This window comes from Leopardus geoffroyi, chromosome C1 (genome assembly GCF_018350155.1).
Source record: "Leopardus geoffroyi isolate Oge1 chromosome C1, O.geoffroyi_Oge1_pat1.0, whole genome shotgun sequence".
Classification (NCBI taxonomy): domain Eukaryota; kingdom Metazoa; phylum Chordata; class Mammalia; order Carnivora; family Felidae; genus Leopardus; species Leopardus geoffroyi.
Genome location: NC_059328.1, coordinates 62,457,740 through 62,477,022, shown reverse-complemented (window position 1 = coordinate 62,477,022; position 19,283 = coordinate 62,457,740). Strand labels below are relative to the sequence as shown.

The following is a 19,283-nucleotide window of genomic DNA, read 5'->3' as shown; positions in this document are numbered from 1 at the left end:
GAGAGGCGGGCGGACCAGGAGGAGCCAGCAAATGTAGAAGACGCCCAGGTCCGTCCCCTTTTTTGTGGAATCTGAGTGAGCCCTCGCAGAATTTGCTTCCCCTCTCTAGAACCGGGTAAGTGGTTTTAAAAAGTCCCGTTAGTTGTCCAGGGAGCGGATCTCCCCGCCGCTTGTCCAAAAAGGGGCCGAGTTGATTGAGGTGGCGCTCCTACCCCGCGTTCTGTCCTCCTGCAGAATTTGCAAAAGGAGCTCGTGGCCGAGGACGTTTTCCTCTACGGGCTGCTTGTTCCTCAGGCGTAAATCGCGCGGGTACTTTAACCTGATGGCCGCGACCTCCCGGCCCTAGTCTCCAGTGAGATCCGCGTTTGCGCTGCACCCGCAGGGCGCCTTTGGCTCTGCCCCCGCCGCCGGGCCTGGACGTGGGCATTCCCGCGGCCGCGCGCGTCGGCTGCGTGGCCCCTGTGCTGAGCCCGGCGGGCAACGGCTTGTCCTTAGTGGTTCCTGCGTCTGCGGAGCTCCAGCCCGGCCCTATGTCGGCTCTGCCATCAGAGCTGCTGTCTTACTTTTGGAGAGAAATGCGTAGTGTTGTGGCCTCCCGTGCCCCGTGGCCCCCACCTGAAATCATTTTCAAAGGCAAAAAACTTAAAGAACACTGCGTAAACACATCGTTTGATGTTCACTTAGTTCCGAGACGAGACTTAACCTCAGTGACCAGGGAATGTGTTAATATTTGAACTGTTGAAAGGCTAAAGTTTGGACTGCCAGCGGGAAAGGTTGTGCAATTCTCACTGAAGCCAGCCGCACGCACCGTGTCTGGTCAGCAGCAACAAATCCCACTGAACTCTTCCTGAACCCAGAGAGCTGCCTGCCCAGTTCCATCCAATCTTTTCTTCCCATAACGTGGAGGGGTTTGGAATTATCCATTCAACTCCTTCTCCACACCCTGCCGCCCCCCTCTTATCAGAAGTGGGCACTGAGATCCAGGCCAGCGGAGTAACCTACAGCCTTCGAGAGACTTTTCTTAGGGTACTTCTATTTTTTTTTAGTATTTCTGGCTTAAGGCTAATTAAAAAAAAAAAGGCTTACATAAGTCTTTCTTGATCAACAGCACATTTAGTAATGATTCTCTTGCCAAGTTCTTATTTTTTATGTCTTGCCAGCAATTCTTAATTTCACTTAATGCTCTTCTCTCATACTGTGCCTTTGCTCTGACTTTGTGACTTGATCTCCTCATTCCATGTTAACATATATTTCTAACATTTACCCTATCCCTTTAGTTTTTATTGAAACCAAACAATTGAAACAGAGCATAGAAAAGATTTGAGGAAGAATTTTAAATTCTGATTTGCGAAGTATACTTGGCAACTTTTTATAGGTAAAAAGTAAAACCAAAAATTAAACCAGGATCCTCTGGTTTAAATTTTATATTTAAATACACTAGCAGGGTGGCAGGTCTGCTGACATGCAAATGATTTCACCTGAATAGTAGAGCTTATTGCACGCTGGGGGTGCTCTGAAGCACTCACCTGTGTGCTCTTGCAGTTTAATCTTCACAGGGATCCTCTGCTAGGGGATACTGGCCCCATTTTACAGATAAGAAAATTATTAGTTTTCCTAATTGAGTCATGTTCTGTGTATCAACAGGAGATCTCCCGAACTTCTAGGCATTTGGAAAATTTGAAACTCTGAGCAGATGCCTTAATCATAAAATATGTAATCCTACCTTCAGGTTAGTTGAATTTCATACTTCTAGCTCAGCCTGTCTCAGCTATCATCATTATAAAGTATATTTTTAAGAAATTAAGGCTCCTCTATGCCAACATTTCAAAGGATGAGATGAAAATGATTATACAGTAAAGGGAAGAAAAATCACTTTACAACACTTAAGATAGAGGACTTGGGTTCTCACTCTGCTTTTGTGTGACCTCTTAACCTCTTGGAATGTTTTCTCATCCACAAAATGGATGGTGATTTTATTTCCATTTCTGCATACAATTAAATGGTTGCTTTTTTTTTTTTTAACCTATGGTGAAAATAATTATCCCAATGAACATGAAAGGCATGCTTTGTAGAAGAACTCAGGTATTACAGGGGTTTAAGAATTGTAATTGTTATTAGTGTGTTGTATTATTTTATTCTTTTTATTATTCCTTTTGACTTATCACCTTATGTATTATGAAGCAGATGATGACCCTGTGGGTAGTTGAGGAGGTTTTCAACGGCAATTTGTGCAGATTGTAGCCTAATCAATCATAGTGGCAAAGGCTCAGTGGGAAATAAGATGGACAGAAGCAAAGTAGAAGACAGCACTGTCAAGGTTATGCCCTGTCTCCTTACAAACTGGATAGGATAAGATGGCAGTACTGGACAAGGCAATAGGGTCTTCTAAATCCATTATTAAGGATGAGTATCCTCCTTCCTTTGTTCTTTTCTCCCAACTTGGTAGATGTCAAATGTAGCAGGGGAAATGTATGTGCTAGATAATTTTGACAGATCCTATTTCAGGGTAATTTTGCTTTTATTACTGCTGCAGTTCTTTGAGGATAATAATGATAATAATAATTTTCTGTTGGTGAAAAGGTAGATGCGAGTGTTTGAAAGAAGGAAATAGGTAGGAATTAGGTAGAAAGTGGAAAAGGAGCTACAGATCTTACATAGTGTATGTAGCTGTGGGAAGGAATGAGAGCACAGAGTGAGCAGGAGCTAGGAGGGGGGCTGGGACATTTTCTCTTTGCCCTTTTTGTTCTCTGAGGTTAGCACAGTGCCTCGCTTACAGTTAATGTTCACAAAATACGTGTTGAATGAATAACAACGTTTGATGTTAATGTGTCAAGGATTCTCTAGACTGAATTCTTTGAGGCCAAGGTCTTGTTTTTATAATCTGAGTCTTACAAATATTTACAATCAAAAATGATTATGGAATTATAGAATCAAGAGTATTTTAATCAGTAAGAAATTGGAAAGGAGAAAATAGATAGGAAAGGAATAATGATATCTATTATATGTAAGAGTAAACATTTTTGCCAGATTCAGTGCCTGATGCTTGCTGTGTCCCTAGCACAGTGACCCTGAGTGGTTTTCAGATGAAGAAGCTCAAAAAAGTTGACTGCCTTGCCCAAGGCCATAGGGCTAGTAAATGATAAGAGATGGAATTCATACTGAAAGCTGTCAGATTCCAAAGTCCATACTCTTTCTATAACACTGCTGAAGACAAAAAGGAAAAAAAAAAAAAGTTGTGTTCTTATTTCCAGAATGGAAAACTCTGATCAGAGCAACCTTCGTTTGTTGCTGTTGTTTCGGTTTCCTGGTCTTTGCATTTTCACTTTCTTGTCTAACAAATACCCAGCCTGAGTGAAGACCCCAAATAGAAATATAGTAGTGAGACTGCTGGTAGTTACGGAGTGAACTGCCTTTTCCTAGTCCTCACTCCACACAGGTGTCACCCTCAGGACTGCCTCACTGCTCTACAGTGACCTTAGGCTTGTGTTGTCTGTCTGCTTCCACCTCCTTGTGTTTGAGGTCTTCCCTTCAGGATGTGTCATTGCTAAACAGCCTTCTAGCAATGGAATATTTACTTACTCCTCTGTGCTAGGTACTATATTGCATCACTTCAAGGTTTTAAAATGATACAACTTTTGATTAATTAGATCAAGAACTTTCCATTAATAACACTATCCGAATGCTCTTGATTACCTCCTGTACATGCAGTGACATTTTATCATTAGCATGTACTCTAAGTAGCCCTGTGTTGAGCTTCAATATGGTAAAAGTCTGAATTCTTTCAAGTCCTAATTTCTGCAACTGTTTTTTTTTTGTTTGTTTAAAATTTTTTTTAATGTTTATTTATTTTTGAGAGCGAGAAAGAGTGTGAGCGGTTAAGGGGCAGAGAGAGGGAGACACAGAATCCAAAGCAGACTCTAGGCTCTGAGCTGTCTGCACAGAGCCTGATGCTGGGCTTGAACTCAACAAACCGCGAGATCATAACCTGAGCCTAAGTCGGACGCTCAACGGACTGAGCCACCCAGGTGCTCCTCTGCAACTGTTTTTGATCTTTCAGCTATTCATGGTTGATGAATATAATTATTCCAAAAGTTAGCAACAATGTTCTAGGTGGTGGCAGAATCTAACTAAATATTTGATGTGGTTAATTTCAAGAAATTGTGATAACACACAAGGAAAGTTATGGAGATACAGTCAAAAGCCTTTCATTACATCTCTGTAGGTATGGAAAATTTCCATAATTGCCTATTTTTATTTTTTATTTTTTTTAACATTTATTTATTTTTGAGAGACAGAGAAAGACAGAGCATGAGCAGGGGAGGGGCAGAGAGAGAGGGAGACACAGAATTCGAAGCAGTCTCCAGGCTGTGAGCTGTCAGCACAGAGCCCGACGCAGGGCTTGAACTCACAAACCGCGAGATCATGACCTGAGCCAAAGTCAGACACTTAACTGATTGAGCCACCCAGGTGCCCCATTACCTATTTTTATATTCAAGTGTCCTTTACCTTTTTTTAGAGTTTATTTTAGCTCTGAGTTTTCATTTCAATAATAACAGTGGTAGACAAAAATAACAACAGTGGTAGGACAGAAAGGTTAACTGCAAATGACCCTTATAATTTATAAAAGATTACATACAAAGAAGTATTTTTAGTTTTTAATGTTTTCCTCCTTTGTGAGAGTAAATGAACTTCACAAAGCCAAGTGTTTCACCATTGATAAATCTCAAAAACTTAATGTTGAGAGGAAAAAGCAAGTTGCAGAATTAAGTACAGTGTGATCCAATCTAAATAAAGTTTGAGAACATGCAACACAATAGCACATATTTTTGACTAATGAATATATGTGTAGTAGTGGTATGACATCATACTTAGGAATGGGGGGCACCGAGTTTATGGTAATAATCAACTCTTAAAAGGGTGGGCTATAAATGGGTTTGGAGATGGGTTCAGAGGCTTCAGTTATGTCAATAATGTTCAGGGCTTTTAAAATATTAAGATTTGGGGCGCCTGGGTGGCGCAGTCGGTTGAGCGTCCGACTTCAACCAGGTCACGATCTCGCGGTCCGTGAGTTCGAGCCCCGCGTCGGGCTCTGGGCTGATGGCTCAGAGCCTGGAGCCTGTTTCCGATTCTGTGTCTCCCTCTCTCTCTGCACCTCCCCTGTTCATGCTCTGTCTCTCTCTGTCCCCAAAATAAATAAACGTTGAAAAAAAAAAATATTAAGATTTGGTAAAGCAGAGTGGGAGGTAAATGTATTTATTATAAATACTCTTCATATTTTTCTATATGTTTGAAATATTTCATAATCTAATGGAAGGTCTATTTTTCTAATGTTAATAAAACTTAACATCAGCTCCTAAAATTTCTAAGATGTTGCAGCACAAGCTTACACAAAAAGAAACCTGAGATACTATATCATTCTATGTCTAGCCAGATGTTTTTGTTTGCATGTTTGACTCCCCTGTTGAAGGCACTGAATCCCTACAGGAAGTAGTATGAAGTATTTTGCTTTGTAGCTGAAGGATTTGTAAGATGAAAGGTTCTTAAACATGAAATGAGATCTGTGTAAGCTCAAGATTTAAATTGTTGTTTGAAAAATTGTTTGATCTACCCCCTCCAGGGGAAAAAAAACCATAATGGTAGCTTAGATGCATATGACAATACATAATTTTTTTTTCTTGGTATCTAGGTCACCATGGCAACTGGACTGAAATTGATGAGAGCAATTAGAGTTTTTGAATTTGGTGGACCAGAAGTGCTGAAACTCCAGTCGGATGTGGCAGTACCAACTCCAAAAGACCACCAGGTAGATATAATGATATAAAAACAGGCAATAATTACACTGAGTGTGAGTCTCCAGCACATCAGGTTAATGTCCAAAAGAAGCAGACTCACAATAATTTGTAAAAGACATTGAATTAGGACAGAGTTTATACTGATGATATATATGAGGTCTGACAAAGAGAACGTAATTATAACAGTTAGTGAGGTAGATCTATGAAAAGGAAAAATATCCTGTTACAAGAAAATTGTTGAAGTTGGGAATCATCTATGCAGTGCAGTAATTGATTTTTTTCTGGATAAAATCATAAGTATTGTTGAACAAGTTATTCTATTACAAACTTCCATGATTTCTTTTTTGTGCACAGTAGGAAAATAATTTTCTTCTGCATACATGCTTTTCCATATATGATTTAAGGGAATTTAAATGAAGAGTTTAATCATTTCCTGTGACTTTAACGATATACTTTCTCATTAAAAATTATGTATTTTTATTACTGCACCTTCCGTAACTCTTAAGTCTCATTTCCTTAACGAAACTTGAACCTTATGAGTTTTTACAGTTTGGCCATAACCTAGCTTTAGAGTTTCATTTCTTATTGCTCCTTCTCAGTAGACTGTGCTATAACAAGCAGCATTGTCTGGTCTCCCCAGAGGATTGTCTGGTCTCCCCAGGAGGCCCTTTCATTCCTTCTGTCTTTGCACATACTATTCCTTTTACCCGAATTGTCCTTTTTCTCCCATTCTGAAAGAATGTTCTACTCTTCTTTTAAGGCCTAGCTCAAATACCGCTTTCCTTGGAAGGCCTTCTCTTACTCTTGCACCAGAAGTAATCGTTAGGTATTAATTAAGGTAAAATTAGCTTCTGTGGTAGATGTAACCTCAAAATCTCAATGGTTCAACAGTAGAAAATTGTTTCTCATTCACTGCATTGCAGAATTCTAAAACGTTTGCGGGTGACTCTTGAAGAATGATTTATAGGGACCCAGGCTTCCTCCATCAGTGTGGCTCTGTCACCCTCAATGCCTGTCTTCTGAGGTCCCTTCTAATGAAGGGGTGAAGGCACAGTGAGGATTGCCCAGAAGGTCTTTATGGGCCAGCCCTAAGAGTAGTTCTCATCATTTTGTGCCCAAACTCAATCATTTGGCTGCTCATAACTAAAGGCACCAAGAAATAATATTCTTCCCACATACCCAGGAGGAGGAGGAGATAGGTTTGATGAGCACATAGAGGTTTGTGCCACACGACTTCTTAAATATTTCCACTACTATTTTCCCAAAATGTTTTGCGCACATAAACCATTCTGTCTTATCTTTTTATTTATATGTTGGTTTGCAAAACTGTAATGTGAACTTGTTGAAGGCGAGGTTTCCCCCTCCATTTTTATAGCTCCCATAATCTGTATAGTCCTAGCATAATGCTGAATGAATGCCTGGTGTTTTGTTTTAACTAAAATACATTGGCATTGCAGGTTCTAATCAAGGTCCATGCATGTGGTGTAAACCCAGTGGAAACATATATTCGTTCTGGTACTCACAAGATAAAACCACTCTTACCCTATACACCTGGTTCAGATGTAGCTGGGGTAATAGAAGCTGTTGGAGATAATGCATCTACTTTCAAGGTATTACATTTTAAATTATTTCTATTTTGGCGAAATATTTTTCTTAAAATATTTTGACATAGCTTTCAAATGTGTCTGTACATAAATCTTTAAAAGGCCCATTACAGATTAGGAGTTTACTTGTTGTGATGAGCACCAGGTGACGTACAGAAGTGTTGAGTCACTATATTGTGCATCTGAAACTAATATTGCACTGTATGGTAACTATGCTGGAATTTAAATAAAAACTTAAAAAATAAATAAAAGTCCCCATTACACAATTTCTGCCACTTGGGGGACTCCTCTATTCAAAAAAGAGATTACCTCTTGTCTAGGTGTCTTCCTTGTTTGCATTTTTGGGGACAAGTGCTGGGTAAATTCTGTATCTTCACTTCCCCTCATAGAATTCAACTGATCCTTTTGATGTAGCAGAAACATGTAAGAAAGAAAATAAGCAAGGAAATTATACTATTTCCTAACTCTCGACAAAAACAAGCCTAGATGATGTTTCATTCCTTTTATAAATTCAGTTTCATAGGATAAAGGGAAGGCTAATTCTTTTGAATAATGAGTAAAAGATGGAAAAATGCAAGGTCAACTATACATTTTTAGAGCTCTGACTAAGATCAAGGTGACTGAGTCAATGAAAATGTTATGATCAGGGCTTTCGTTATTTATATGCCAAAAGAAATATAAAACACAGATAGTATATTCATGTCCCAGCACCTTTTCTCATAATTCCCTGACCTGCTCAACTTTGGCAGCACATTTACCAAAATTGGACTGAGACAGAGAAGATTAACGTGGCCTCTGCACAGGAAGACCGTCAGATTCCTACAGCTTTGTACTCCTCGGCCTGTGGCAGTCTGGCTTCTGCCCCCATCGCTCCACTGAAACGATTCCTGCTAATGTCACTAATGGCCTCTCTATTGCTGGAGTTAATGGGGCCTTTTATGTCATTATCTCTCTTGACTTCGCAGTGACATTTGACACTCTCAGCCACTTACTTTTTCTTAATTTTTTTTTTTTCTTCAGCTTCTATGACATCATTTTCTCCTGTCCTCTTCCCCACTTCCTCCTGGACATTGTTTTTCAAGCTTGTTTTTCTCTGGATAATCCTCAAATCTTAGTGCTGCCCAGTGCTCTTGGCCCCTTACTTAGACCTCTGCTTTTTGTATCCTGTACCTTCTTCACAAAGATCTCATGCACCCCCATGGTGTCCATTATCACCTATGATATCTGTAGCTTAGAATTGTCTATGAAGCTGTGGACCTGTGCTGTCTAATAAGGTAGCCACATGTGGCTATTTAAAATTCTTATTAAAAATTAAAAAAGTCAATTCCTCAGGCACAATAGCAACATTTCAAATGCTGAATAGCCCCCTGTTTCTAGTGGCTACCCTACTGGACAGTGCTGATATAGAACATTTACATCATCACAGGAAGTTGTGTTGGAGAGTATGAGACCCACATAGTCAACCCTTGGTAACCTCTTACTCAGTATGTCTAAAACTGAGCTTATCTTTTGTCACGTTAGATCTGCTCCTCTCTTGTGTGACTGTCTTGGTGACTTCTGTGCTTTGAGGCATATCTCTTCACTCCCCCCACTCAGCTCTCCCTTACTAGAACTGTTTTCTCTCTTTCCATTCCCACTGCCTATAGTTCAGGTTATTCTACCTAGTCCCTTACCTGGATATCTGTAATGGGTATTTAACACCTGCCCTCCCTCCTCCTCCAGTCAATTCTTGCTATATAAAGGGTGTTTTCTAAAATGTAATTGATTGTTTTACAGTTAATTCTTAACATTAGTTCCTTGCAGATTTCAGAGTATTGCTGAGACTGCTTATGTTGTTGGAGAAGATATTTCATGCTCCTTTCTACTATCCTTCCATTCTTATCTCTATTCCTTCTCACCTGGTGGTTTATTTTTTAGTAAAGCTGCTCTTCCCTGCATACCCCATGCTCGCTCTTCTCTATCTTTTTTCATATTGGTTCTGCCGCTTGGCAGAATTAAACTGAAACTTATAAGCATAGGTGAGAGATTTTACCCTCCAGCTTTAATTCCCTTTCATTTTATCCCTGAAACTATTACATTCTGTATGTTAGACTACTTACTCATTGGGCACAAATGCCAGCGATTTCTCAACACTTACTCCTGCCACGGTTCCTTTACTTACTTTGTTTCCCTCACTCATAATGACTCTTCTCAGCTTTAGTTTTTAAAATCTTGTCCTATTCTTCAAGACTTACCTTAAATATTAGCTTCCCAATGAAGCTGTTTTTTACTCCTTCTACTTAGAAATAATTTCTTTCTTTTCCTGCTACCCAGCTTTGATGGCGCATCATCTTTGTCTTGCATTGTAGTTACTCTTACCCTTTTCTTTTCTGTCATCCTAGAGTTTAAGATGCTTTTAGTGGGGGAGGGTGTTTTGTTATTAATGTCCATTACAGAACTCAAAAAGTACTGCTTTCATAGTGAATTCCTAGAAAATATTTGAATTATATTAGAAGGAGTACAACCTCTTTTTAAGCTGTAAAAAAAATGGTACTGATCTTAGTACAGTCATATTTGACCATTTGCAAGTGACACTGTTAAGTAGTGAGGCTTGTCTTTGACTCCTGGATGCCTTGTGAGGCGTTTTTGTTTCTATCGCACTGCATAGTGCTGTTACTTTTTCAGATCTCTTTTTTATAGTACAAATTTAAGTATACTGAGAGTTATTGCCTTAAATTTGTGCTTCTTCCAAGGAATATTTACATTTTTTTTTTCAAGAAAGAAGAGTTAGGGCAGGTGTTTACAGTGATAGTCTAATTTCCCTAGCATGCAGGTCATGTTGGACAGGCTTGAATGCTTGCATAGTGCCATACCTGACCCTCAACTATGCATCCACTGTTCAGTAGCAAGGACCCAGCAGAGTTTACTGAAAGTCTACTGTGTTTCTGGTGCTGTAACAAGGGAAGAAGCCTGTTTCGGCTCATTTTACTATCAGGATCCACAGATAGTTTCTTGTGCTTGGTGTATGCATGAAAAATGAGGGCGAACATGTAGAAAGGATTTAGAACAGGTATTTAGTGTGTGGAAGAAACCTTACATTTTATTTTCTCCCTAGTATACCAGAGGGAAAAAAATGGTTTTATTAACTGCCATTTACTAACTGCTTAATCTGAGCAAATTATTGAACTTCTTTGTCCCTCCATTTCCTCATTTGTATAGTGAAATTAATCTAAAGTGGTGATAAGAAAAGTACTTACCTCATAGGCTCTTGAGAAGATCAAATTAGACAGTACTCATTAAGCACCTAATACAGTGTCTTGCACAGTAAGATCTCAATGAAGATTAGTTGTCTTCATGTTATACCATTCTGGAGGTTCTCTTTGCTCTTATTTTTTCTATTTCCTTTAATTTTTCTTCTTCTTTGTTTCTGCGAATAAAACCTTTAAAAATGTTCAGGGGTACCTGGGTGGCTCAGTAGGTTGAGCATCCGACTCTTGATTTGGCTCAGGTCAAGATCCCAGGATTGTGGGTTCAAGCCCCACATTGGGCTCTGTGCTGAGCATGGAGCCCGCTTGGGATTCTCTCCCTCCCTGCCTCCCTCTACCCCTCTCCCCAGCTCGTGCTTTTTCTCTCTCTAAAAAAAAAAAAAAAAAAAAAATTTTTTTAACGTTCAGCATTTTGAAGCTATTTTTACAAGACCCTAAGATGTAGAAAGCAATACATAAATACTTATTTATTGTTATAATGGTTACATTATGAAGGATTATACACATTTTGACATAATTTTTAATCCCTGGTGCATTTATTAATCTCTTGCTTTCCCCAGAAGGGTGACAGAGTTTTCACTACCAGCACCATCTCTGGGGGCTATGCCGAGTATGCTCTTGCAGCAGATCACACTGTTTACCCACTGCCAGAAAAACTGGACTTTAAACAAGGGGCTGCCATCGGTATCCCATATTTTACTGCTTATCGAGCTCTGCTCCACAGGTAATAACATCCACTGTCGCTTATACTGCCAGTATTGCCTTCCTTCCTGCCATGCGTCCATGTATCTGTCTCTCATATTTGGTTACCATTAAGTATTTATGGAGTGGAAACTATGCTAATTTGGGAGATTGTTCTAATCACTGGGGATATAAAGAAGAGCAAAACACTGTCTTTATCTTTAAGATGCATTTGACAGTCTAGTAAGAGAGATAGACATAAGAGTAATATTATTGATGCATAATATGGAGGAAGTACAGTGGTGTAGATGTGCATAGGGATTTGTGGGATCACAAGGGCTCTAACAGTGGTGATGAGATAGGGCTTCCTGCCAAGATGTAAGGCTTGGATTATTTTAAAGTCCTGGTTCAAAAATCTTTGTTATCTAGTCCTAGAAATTAATTGCTGCAATTTAAAAGTATAGTACCCTAGACCCACTGGTCAGCTTCCATGGTTGGGATCTAAGAATCTCCCTATATATTTTTTAATTTTTGCAAATGTTTATTTATTTATTTTGAGAGAGAGAGAGTGTGTGTGTGAGCAGGGGAGGGGCAGAGGGCAAGGGAAAGAGAGAGAGAATTCCAAGCAGGCTCTGCACTGTCAGCATGGAGCCCAATGTGGGCCTCGAACTCCCGAACCATGAGATCATGACCTGAGCCGAAATCAAGAGTCGGATGCTGAACCGACTGAGCTACCTAGCTGTCCTTAACACACACACACACACACACACACACAAAGATTTTATTTTTAAGTAATTTCTACCCTCAGTGTGGGGCTTGAACTCACAACCCCGAGATCAAGAGTCACATGCTCCACTGACTGAGCCAGCCAGGCATCCCTCTGAGAATCTGTATTTTCATCAAATTCCCTATGTATTTGAAAAAAAATCAGAAGGGGTTATCCTGGGGAAGGATAGTTCGGAGCAGGGAGGGAATTCTAGACCATAGGAATAGCCTAGCATCGGGGGGAAATCTTGATATTTAAGGAGAGCTATAGCAGTTTAGTTTTGTTGAATAGAAGATATCAAGGCAAAGAGTGGCATAGAATTAGGCTAGAATATAGTCATTTCTCAATAAATGTTAGCTATCACATGGAATAGATTTCATATTATGAAAAGCAAGATGATAGAGCTCGCATATTGGTTCTGTAAGGGATTGGGGATCATGAAATGTTTCATTCAGGAGAGATACTGTCATATGAGTATTTTATTAAGATCACCTGTCAGCTATGTGAAAGGTGACAGGATTTGGTGACAGGAATGGAGAAAGAGATAGGGGGGTATTATGTGAATATCTCTTAGGCATAATACTTACGGGCCAGAGTGGAAAAGGTGGAGAGGAAAGGATAACTATTGGAGGGTAAAATCAGGTTTATTTGGTTGAGTGTTTGCATGTGGACAATGAGAGAGAAGAGGAGCTTACGGATACTTCCAGCTCTTTAGCTTGGATAATGTTTAAAGAAAAGGAGGAAAAAGTGTCAAATGGAAGCTGAGTCCAGTTTTGGAGTTGAAACCAAGATAGGCATCGTAATGGAGAAGACCAGCAACCTGTTAGGTGAAAGTCTGAAGCCTGAAGGCTAAACATGTAACCGAGGGACTGTCAGCCTGTGTGTGGGAGCTGATGAGATGAAAGTGACTGAAAGCCTTCAGGGAGTGAAGTGCAGGGGAGTGAGAATAGAACCTTTGAGAATATCAGCATGTAGGAGTATAGTCAGAGGTACGGACAGAGTCCTAAGAGACCAAAGGGAGTGTATGCCAAGGCCAGTACTGTTTTGTCCTACGACCAGCCCTATGACCGTGGTCCAGTTACTTCCTTGCCTGAGCTGTAGTTTACTGATTTGAAATACGTGGCTAGTAATAGCACCTACCTCCTAGGGGTGTGGTGAGAACTAAATGAGGTAACACTGGTAAAGATCAGTACAGAGTCTGGCGCAGAGCAAGTACTCCCATCAGTGTTGGCAGTGTTAGGGACAGTAGTTGATGTTGTTACTAAGGAGGGAAGCTAGCCATTAAATGTAGCAGCGAGGTGTTTGGGGAATAAAAAGAACAGGCTTCGCAGTGAGGAGGTGATTGGTGACTTGAATCAGGTCATTTTCAGTAGTGGTGGGACAGAAGCTTGAGTGAGTGGGCTAGAGAAGGAAGCGGAAACTGGTTCCTTGAAGGGAGGGAGGAGGGAGCAGAAGAATACTCGAGGACAGTGTGGGGACAACAGGATTTTCTAAAGGTTGGGCAAGAGTTGAACATGTTTATAGCTGAGAAAAGATCTAGCAGAGAGGGGGCGATGGAAGGTTTGGAAGAGAGGGCGGAGTGGCAGATGGAACCAGATCCTGCAGAAGGCAAGATGGAAAGGACTTAGGACATATGTAGGGAGATTGGCTTCAGCTATCCGAAGGACAGCTCATCTGCTAAACCTATAAGATGTGAAAATGGCATAATTATGGAAAAGTTTGTGGGTAGGGAGGTGGAGTGTTGAAGGAACTCATATGTGATTGCCTCACTTTTCATAATTAAATATGCAAAGTGATCTTTTGAGAATCAGAACTGAAGTGGCACCAAAATGCATGGTCATGTGAGTTTTTTTTTTTTTTTTTTTTTTTTTAATAGTACTAAGCCATTTGGATAGATTATCAAAGAAGTTAGATTTTAGCATTCATCTAGGCCTGGAATACTAGTGGCAAAATGGAACAGTGCAAAGGAAATGAGAGCACTGGAGAGGAAGAGAGGGAGGAGTTGGGGTAACCTACCTCAGGGTCCAGCTGTCCAGCAAAGGAAGCGAGGCCAGGAGCAACAAGTGGGCAGAAACTGAATAATTGAGAGATGCCAGTCTCTGGGAAGTGGAAAGAAAATTTTTGAGAGAATATGGGCTTACAGAATTAGGAGAGGAGGTTGCTGTCATAGCATTGGTTATTAGGGTCTGCTATTTCTCAAGTGGAATGGTTGAGGGAAGTTACCAGGTTCAGCCTTGGGAGAGAGTGGCCAAAGGGGAGGAAAATTCAGGGATTGTGATTCAAGGTTTTCTTCCTGGGGAATGTTGAAACTTTTTAGATTAGGGTTGGTTTTGGGTGGGAGAGAAAGTCTGTGTACCATGTACTAGTCTTCAGTGACTGGGAGGGAATAAGGGACAGCATCATGGAAGGCCAGGCCAAGGCTCCAGCCTCTGCCGTGACCCCCAGGGGGAGATGACTGTATTCGTCAGGGTCCTCCAGAGGAGCAGAAAAACAGAATTTGTGCGTACTTACGTATGTATATACATACACATATGTATATATATATATTAGAGATTGAGGCAGGGAGATTGCTCTGTGGAGGCTTGGTGAATTTAAAGTCTTGAGAGGGTAAACTGGCAAGCTGGAGACCCAGCAAAGAGTTGCAGTTCAAATTCAAAGTCAATCTATGGGCAGAATCCCTTCTTGCTCCAGAAGCCAGTCTTTGTTCTATTAAAGCCTTCAGCTGATTGGAAGAGGCCCTTCACAGAGACATCCAGAATAATGTTTGACCGAATATCTGGCCCCATGGCTCAGGCCAAGTTGACACATAAAATTAACCATCACAGTGACTCTGTGCAAGGGTAGAAGGATCAGAGCAGTGGGCATCCAGAAGAGGGTTAGCCTGCTTTTTCACCACCCCACCCCAAGCCCAGTGGTTTAGGGAGAATGTGCTTTTAGTGTCTGAGGGCTTGTTTGTACGTTTTTTAAAAACGTTACTGGGAAAAGTATTTCATATCCCACAGTATAACGTTAGTTATTCTTTCTCTTACATTTATTTATGTTTTACTTTTTAAAGTATCAAAGTGTTTTGGTGATAGTTATCTTAAGTTTATCATTTCAGACTCTCCATTTAACTCACTGCCCTCAGTCTCCTTATCTCTAAGCAAGAGTATTGGGAAAAGCTTCATTTACTGCTCACAATTGCCATTTGTCGGCTATTAGCATAGAGCCTTGAGCAAGACCCAGGGTTATTTTGTTCTTACCGCCAGATGTCTGACCACAATGTCTGTACAGTGTGGCCACCCCTATTGTTCTAGGAAGGAAGAGATCTCCTGAGAGTCAGATCTGGATCATAGAACAGCTGCTGGATTGTGACATTAGCACTTGTCCATCTGGAATAATAAAGCATCCCCTGTCTGTCTCGCTGCCTGTGCCTTATTTTTGGTATAATAGAAAAGTAGTAGTATGAACCAGAATTAAAAAGAATGTGTCATTTCACCAGAGGATCTAGACATTTTGGGGGTGACATAGAAACCTTTGTGACAGGATTTATTGTACTTCTTAACTCTCCTACCATGCCAATTCAGCGTTGCTCTCTGAAATGCAGGCGTAGAGGTTATACAACCTGATGTTCAAAGGCACAGAGAAGGAAAATGTTTCCTTAAATAATCTGACTTCTCTGTTTACTTGGACATTACCCCGGGCCACAGAATAACAATTAGGCTATAAAAAGCCTGTTTTGAGACACTTTCTGGGGGAATGAATTCCAGAGTCAGGCATGCAGCACAGTGCCTGGCACATAACAGATCCCCAGTAGACGTTTGTTGAATGCATAAATAAATTTAAGGTTGTCTTTTGTTTGTGGCTCTGAAGAGCCATTGTTTGATCCTCTGAAACCTGGAGAAAATTTGGGGCTGTAAAGTAGAATGAGCTTCCTATTTGGGGAAGTGTTAGCTGAACTGAGGGTAGAGTTTTCTTAAGAATGACAAACTCCTGGGTTAATTAGCTTCGAAGTGAGGTGATGATCATGCCTTCTTTTGCAGTGCCCGTGTGAAAGCTGGAGAAAGTGTTCTGGTTCACGGGGCTAGTGGAGGAGTAAGTATTTGTTTTTTAAGTTTACTTTTAAATGAGATTTTGTTAATGGGTTTCACATTATATTTCTTTTAAGTCATTTTTAAAAGCCAAATTTATAAACATAGTCAATATTTATAGTCAATAAATATTCCTTTTTGTAGTAACGCTTTTTTTAAGTTCTATCTTCTGAAGGTGATTCCTTGTCATTAGTTTAGCATTTCTTGGTTAATAGATTCAACAGACCACCCCATTAAGAATGTGTGTATTAGGTTTTCCACCTGTGTTGGGTGTGGACCAAGATAAACTGGCTTTGTTTTTGCCTTCAAGTAGCCTATGTTATAATAATATTTATTTAGAATTTGAAACAGTTTTTTAAAGTTAATATTAATTCCTTATTCCCTTAGATAAGGAAACTAAGGTTCGTTAAAGCTTTACCTGCATTGCCCCAGACAGCACTGCAAAGCTGCACTGTGAATTCTGAGGCCCTTCTATCTTCCTTCTACTGCTCTCCTGCTGCGCTTTGATGACATTCATGGAAGGCACAGTGTACAGCTGTGTCCTTAACTCCACAACCCGTGGCTTAAAATGCTAATGTGGGGAGGTGGGGAGAGGACGACGGAGAACTTTAAAATAAGCCCTTCAGTGAAATAACCCAACACCGGGCTGTCAGAAGCTTCTTCAAGAAACCGGCTGTCAGTCTGCCTCTGAGGAGCTTAGAGGAAAAGTTAGAGCTCTGAGGTTGGAATTTAACAAGAAATCCACATGACCTCTATCCTGCATGTAGAGGCTTTAGAAATTTTGGAGATGAGATTTCACATTTTTAAAATACAGGTACTGGGGCTCCATGGCTAACCTTGAGGAAGCTGGTTAACCCTTTCAGAGCATTATGTATTCTGCAGAGTAAATCGACACAAGTAACCTATTAAAAATGGCACATTGTACCCAGCATAATGAGTGGCATCCTGAAAATGTGAATTTATGGCTAAAGGTGGCCAGGTGGTACAAACAGAGAATTCAGCCCATTGTGTTTCTGTTACTTTAGAGAGATGAAGCACGAGGTACCACACTTAGCTTCCTGTCTACCTCAAATAGATCAATTCTGAAGGATGTCACAGATCAGACTATTTCCTGAAAAGACCAAGAATGTCTTTTGGGGGCTTGAGAAAATATGACAGATATACCTTGTCAAAACTTCCCATTGCATACCTTCACTGAAGAAGCTATTTTTGGGTTAAATTAAATTTCACCCAAAATAACTAAAGGATCTGTCAAACATGCATTTATTTAAATTGCTTTGGCTTTGAGAGAGCTAACCTTGTGCTCTGTATAAAAGAGAGAGGTTTCAGTAGGAAGGGGAGAGAAGAGTTTAAAGAAAATCTTTTTATTCCCTTCACCCTCTTGTAAAAAGCTCAGTTGCTTCACGATGATTTTTTTTTTAAGGCAAAATCCATACTGTTCTCTGAGCTGGCTGAGTTTGTTAAATCCTTGGCTGGCAGGGATAGGCTGGTGGCCTGGTGTGTGAAATGCTTCTGATCCTCCCTGCCCTACCACAGGGAAATAGTACTGGGTTTTGTCTTGCTTCTGTTTGTACTTTCTGTCCTCATTTAATGCAAATTCCTTTGGGATTATGGTGTATATTTAAAATGGTGTGGAATTTATGAACACGGTTGTTATCCAGATATGTTGGTGGGGAGTGCCCTATTTTAGTGTCAGCAAAGTAAATAGAAGAAAAATAGTTGATACATTAACGGTATATCATCTATCAAAGGGGTATTGCTGATATAATTGTTGACAAGAATAAAGTAAACAGTACCTTCAGAACAGCGATTAGGTGTTTCTTTATTTTTTTATTTTATTTTTTTAACGTTTATTTATTTTTGAGACAGAGAGAGACAGAGCATGAATGAGGGGAGGGTCAGAGAGAGGGAGACACAGAATCGGAAACAGGCTCCAGGCTCCAAGCTGTCAGCACAGAGCCCGATGTGGGGCTCGAACTCGTGAACCACAAGATCATGACCTGAGCCGAAGTCGGACACTTAACCGACTGGGCCACCCAGGCGCCCCTAGGTGCTTCTTTAAAGTAGAATATAAAGAGATATATTTACTGTAAGTTTTTAGTATAGGTGTAGTTTTATTACAGGCCTGTTTTTTTTTTTTTTTTTTTTTTTAATTTAAAGTAGCAAATCAATAGTGCTAACTCCATAGTATAATGTATTTCATGGAATTGAATGTCTCTCTCATCAGACAGTGAGTTTTTTTGTTTGTTTGTTTTGGTTAAATCAAACAAATCCCTGCCAAAACCCAACAGAGTTCAGGCTCATCACTCCCATATGCCATACAATCTTTAAAGTCTATTTCAGGCCTGGGGAGTCTGTGATTCTGTTACAATTTTAATCAGTTTCTATCATCATTTTTCATTTAAACTCTTTACTGTCATGCCTAGTCCATGATTTTTCCTTCCTCTTAATCGTTGGTTATCAGCGATGGGTGGTTTGGCATCATCTCTTCTCCCCCTCGAACATTTGGCGCAGTGTCTGGGGACATTTCGGTTGTCACTGGATGGAGGGCTTCTGGCCTCTAATGGGTACATGCTACTGTACACATCCTTCAACATACAGGATCGCACCCACATCATAGAACTGTCCAGCCCTGAATGTCAATAGTGCTAAGTTTGAGAAGCCCTGCTCTAAATGTACGTGACACTTATTTGTGCCATTCATAGATCATGTAACCAAACATAGATTTCCTAGCACTGTAATTTAAATAATTACTTTTATCCATATTCCTAATATACGTTTATTTCTCCTTTATCCTAAGCACATTTATGTAATGATCTAGTTACTTCGTGCAATCTGTGGCTCTAAATACCATCTCTAAACTGATGAATCTCAAGTTTATATTTCCAGCTCCATATGCTTATTCAGCTGATTACTACACATTTTCACTTAGGTGAGCAAATACAGCTCAGCTTGCTCAGAGTGAGTCTTGATACTCTTACAAACTTGATTCTCTGTACTCTTCCTCAGCCCTGTTAATCTAACCAGTTAACCCGGCGAGAGACCCGGGAGACAGCCTTGACTTTTCTCTGTGCCTCACTTCTCGGATGCAGTCCATGAGGAAGGTCCATCTTACTCCTATCGCC

At 40.3% G+C, this 19,283-nt stretch overlaps 1 protein-coding gene across 2 annotated transcripts in view; it reads left to right on the top strand.

Annotated features, from left to right (window-relative positions):
* Nucleotides 1-4: 4 nt before the first annotated feature.
* CRYZ (crystallin zeta) overlaps nucleotides 5-19,283 on the top strand; it is a 36,890-nt gene continuing 17,611 nt past the window's right edge. For both annotated transcript variants that reach the window (XM_045477870.1, XM_045477871.1), the window contains exons 1-5: nucleotides 5-115; nucleotides 5,687-5,803; nucleotides 7,250-7,402; nucleotides 11,202-11,365; nucleotides 16,111-16,162. In XM_045477870.1, coding sequence (XP_045333826.1) covers nucleotides 5,693-5,803; nucleotides 7,250-7,402; nucleotides 11,202-11,365; nucleotides 16,111-16,162 — 480 coding nt within the window. In that variant the 5' untranslated portion in view covers nucleotides 5-115; nucleotides 5,687-5,692. The remainder of the gene's footprint in view (nucleotides 116-5,686; nucleotides 5,804-7,249; nucleotides 7,403-11,201; nucleotides 11,366-16,110; nucleotides 16,163-19,283) is intronic.